General features: G+C 37.4%; 1 protein-coding gene across 1 annotated transcript in view; it reads left to right on the forward strand.

Annotated features, from left to right (window-relative positions):
- The window catches only part of NPHP1 (nephrocystin 1), a 60,989-nt gene that overhangs the window by 14,596 nt on the left and 42,867 nt on the right, over positions 1-3,526 (forward strand). The window contains exon 6 of the mRNA XM_012811032.1: positions 1,463-1,564. Coding sequence (XP_012666486.1) covers positions 1,463-1,564 — 102 coding nt within the window. The remainder of the gene's footprint in view (positions 1-1,462; positions 1,565-3,526) is intronic.

Raw genomic sequence — 3,526 nt, forward strand, 5'->3', positions numbered from 1 at the left:
GGGGGACAGGGCATGGCAGGGCCTGACAACAATGCAAACTTTGATAAATAGTTCTCAATAATCACTTCTCAGCAATTATTTGTTATTATTACAGTTTAACATTATAAAACTAACAAAAATAATATAAAACTCATATTCTGGCGAAATAGCCACATGGCAGCTGAAAAGTGTGTATTCCCTTCCTGTTCCCCCGCCCGTTCGTGCATTCTTTCCAAAAATCGGGACTTTTTTAAAACGCCGCGGGAGGTGGGACAAATTGTTGAAAAGCGGGACGTCTGGTCACCCTAGTTAGGCAGTGTACATAGCCAGAGATAGGAGGAAATACTTTCTGCTGTTATGCACAAAACGTTTCTGTTGACTCAGAGGTGAAGGGGGCTTGCATCTGTGCTAGTTTGACCTGGGCATAAATAAATGGCAGGTGGGATGAAAGAACAAAGTTGTGGGGGCAGCACCTGTGTCTCAGTGAGTAGGGTGCCAGCCCCATATACCGAGGGTGGCTGGTTTGAACCCTGCCCCGACCAAACTGCAGCAAAAAAATAGCCGGGCATTGTGGCGGGTGCCTGTAGTCCCAGCTACTTGGGAGGCTGAGGCCAGAGAATTGCCTAAGCCCAAGAGCTGGAGGTTGCTCTGAGGTGTGACACTACGGCACTCTACGGTGATAAAGTGAGACTCTTTCTCAAAAAAAAAAAAAAAAAAAGAAAGAAAGAAAGAACAAAGTTGTGGTTTTCAAAGGGATATGAAACTGTTCTTTCTCCTAGAGATATGAACCAAAGAAATGTTAGTAAATATATGAATCTTGGTGCTTCTCTTTATTAAACTTCCAAGCTTACTGACTGATTAATAATAAAATACACAAAACATTATACAACTAGTTATGTGGTTTAATTTATAGAGTTTTTCAAATTTCCTGGAAAACGCCATCAATATTGGACAAGAATATATATGTTTAAGAAAATGTTTGCTTTTGAATGTTCTCAGCAGTGGAAATTCTTTGTTCTTAAAAAATGGGTTATATTTTTCTACATAGTTGATTGTTATCCAAAATATACCTGGTGAGTTAGGTGAGTAACTAATTATATCCAGTAAATTCTGGTTTTGCTTCAAAAGAGTATTTAATAGAATTGATTTTCTTTGGGAATTAATATGCTGCTCCTCAAAGACATTTTCCAGAGAGATGAAAACATTAAAAAATATTGTATACAGTAATCAAATTGCTGGAAGAATTATGGGTTCCTGAAAATGGCTGTAAAAAGACGATTTACATTGGAATATATGGTTCAAATGTAAGGTAACCAGAAAGAATGATTCACTATGGTCACATAGGTTTAGAGGTAGGGAAGCTTTTGATAAAAATTAGGATAAATAATGGATTAAGAAAAGACTTTACTTTTTTTCAGCATATATTTTGGAGCATTAGTAATGAAATATACTCATGATTAATTAAAAAAAATTTTGCTTTAAGAAAGGGGAAATTCTGCTTATAATTGAAAAAAAACCTGATGGCTGGTGGATAGCTAAAGATGCCAAAGGAAATGAAGGAATCATTCCCAGAACTTATCTGGAGGTTAGTTTTTGTTGTTTATGCTTTTCTTTTCTTTCAAAATATGTTTTTCATTATTTGTATTTGTCATATACTTTTTAAAATTTTCTCTGTTTAATTATTTTTAACATAAATTTTATTGTGTCTGTTTAAGGTATACAACATGATGTTATGGGATGCTTATACACTGTAAAATGGTTAGTATAGTGAAGCAAGTTAACATAGTCGTCATCTCACATGGCGTTTTTGTATGGCAAGAGCATCTAAACTCTACTCACTTAGCAGAAGTCCTGAATGCAATATAATATTACTAACTATAGTCCTCCTGTTGTGCATTAGACCTCTAGACGTGTTCGTCCTGTGTATCTGCTGCTTTATCCTTTAACCTACATCTCCTCATTTCTTCCCTTTTTCTCCTGAGCCCCTGGTAACCACTATTTTATTTTCTATCTCTGTATATTTGACTTTATTTTACATTCCCCATACAAGTGATATAATGCAATATTTTTCTTTCTGTGTTTGATTTATTTCACTTAGCATGATGTCCTTCAGATTTGCCCATGCTATGGCAAATGGCAGGATCTTCTTTTTTATAGCTGATAACATCCCATTGTATACACACACACACACATATATATATCCCATAGTCTATTTATTCATACAGACACTTGGGTTGTTTTCTTTACATATTTTTGCAATTGTGAATAATGCTGCAATGAACAGGGGAGTGTAGACATCTTTATGAGGTGGTGATGGTTTTGTTTACTTCAGTTATATACCCAGAAAAGGGATTTCTTGGTAACATGGTAGTTCTATCTTTAATTTCTCTAGTAACTTTCATGTTGTTTTCCATGATGGCGGTATCTTATAATATATTTTGTATAAAGTTTTCTATAGTCTTTGATCAATTGACTAGTGATTGATTTGAGATATAGAATTTGCTTTAATTTTAGAGGGACAAGGTGTGGGAAAAGCATTGTGTATTAATGGTACTGGGGACCTGTGAAGTACTCGTATGACAAGAGGTTCTCTCACAGTAAGGGTGCTTTGTGGGTTAATGCTGGTCATAATGATTAGTAGGTGTCTACTGTTCATTGTGAAATCTAACCACAGTTAACTTTATGTTAGCTTCCACGTATATATAATTCCCTTACTAAAATGTGAACATGCTATACATGCCTGTTTATAACCTGTTTTTTCTTATTTCATGCCATACTATGGCCATTTTCTTTGCCAAGAAATGTAGATATGTGTCTGGCTTGGCACTGTGCATCAGGAATATAATGCAAGCAACACATGCAATTTAAATTTTCCAGTAACCACACTGACATGTCTTTTTTCTGATACTACTTCTGACACCAAGTTTGTGGTTTTTCTCTAACACCAGATATGTGTCATTTTCTATATCAGTTCTCTAACACCAACCAGGTATACAGTCGTTCAGTTCAATTCTGGTACTAACTCCTGGAGTTGACACAGACCCTACAAGTTAAGGGTGCAGTCTCACAAGGCTGCTCTACTTCAGACACCAGTCACAAATGCCACCAGTACTTCTGACTGGCTATAAATTCAGAAGTTCTCATAGCCCCTCCTCAGGGGTTCAGTAGGGTGGGTCATAGAACTCAGGAAAACATCACTTGCATTTACCAATTTATTATAAAGGATACCACCACTCAGGGACAGCCAAATGGAGGAGATACCTACGGCGAGGTATTGGTGGGGAGTGGCTTGTGTGCTCTTGCTGGGCATGCTAGTCTCCCAACACCTCAATGTGTTTACCAACCTAGAAGTTCTCCAAACCCTGTCAGAGGGGGGGTTTTGTTCATTTCATTAACTAAATCATTGGCCATTAGTGGTTAACTTGATCTCCAGCTCCTCACCCATCCCCAAAGATTGGAAAGTGGAGCTGATAATTCCAACCTCTAATCACAAAAGGTTGATGGTGGCTCGGCGCCTATAGCTCAACCGGCTAAGGCGCCAGCCACG

Source organism: Otolemur garnettii, unplaced genomic scaffold, assembly GCF_000181295.1.
Source record: "Otolemur garnettii isolate 467f Iridium unplaced genomic scaffold, OtoGar3 scaffold00148, whole genome shotgun sequence".
In the NCBI taxonomy this organism is placed as follows: Eukaryota; Metazoa; Chordata; class Mammalia; order Primates; family Galagidae; genus Otolemur; species Otolemur garnettii.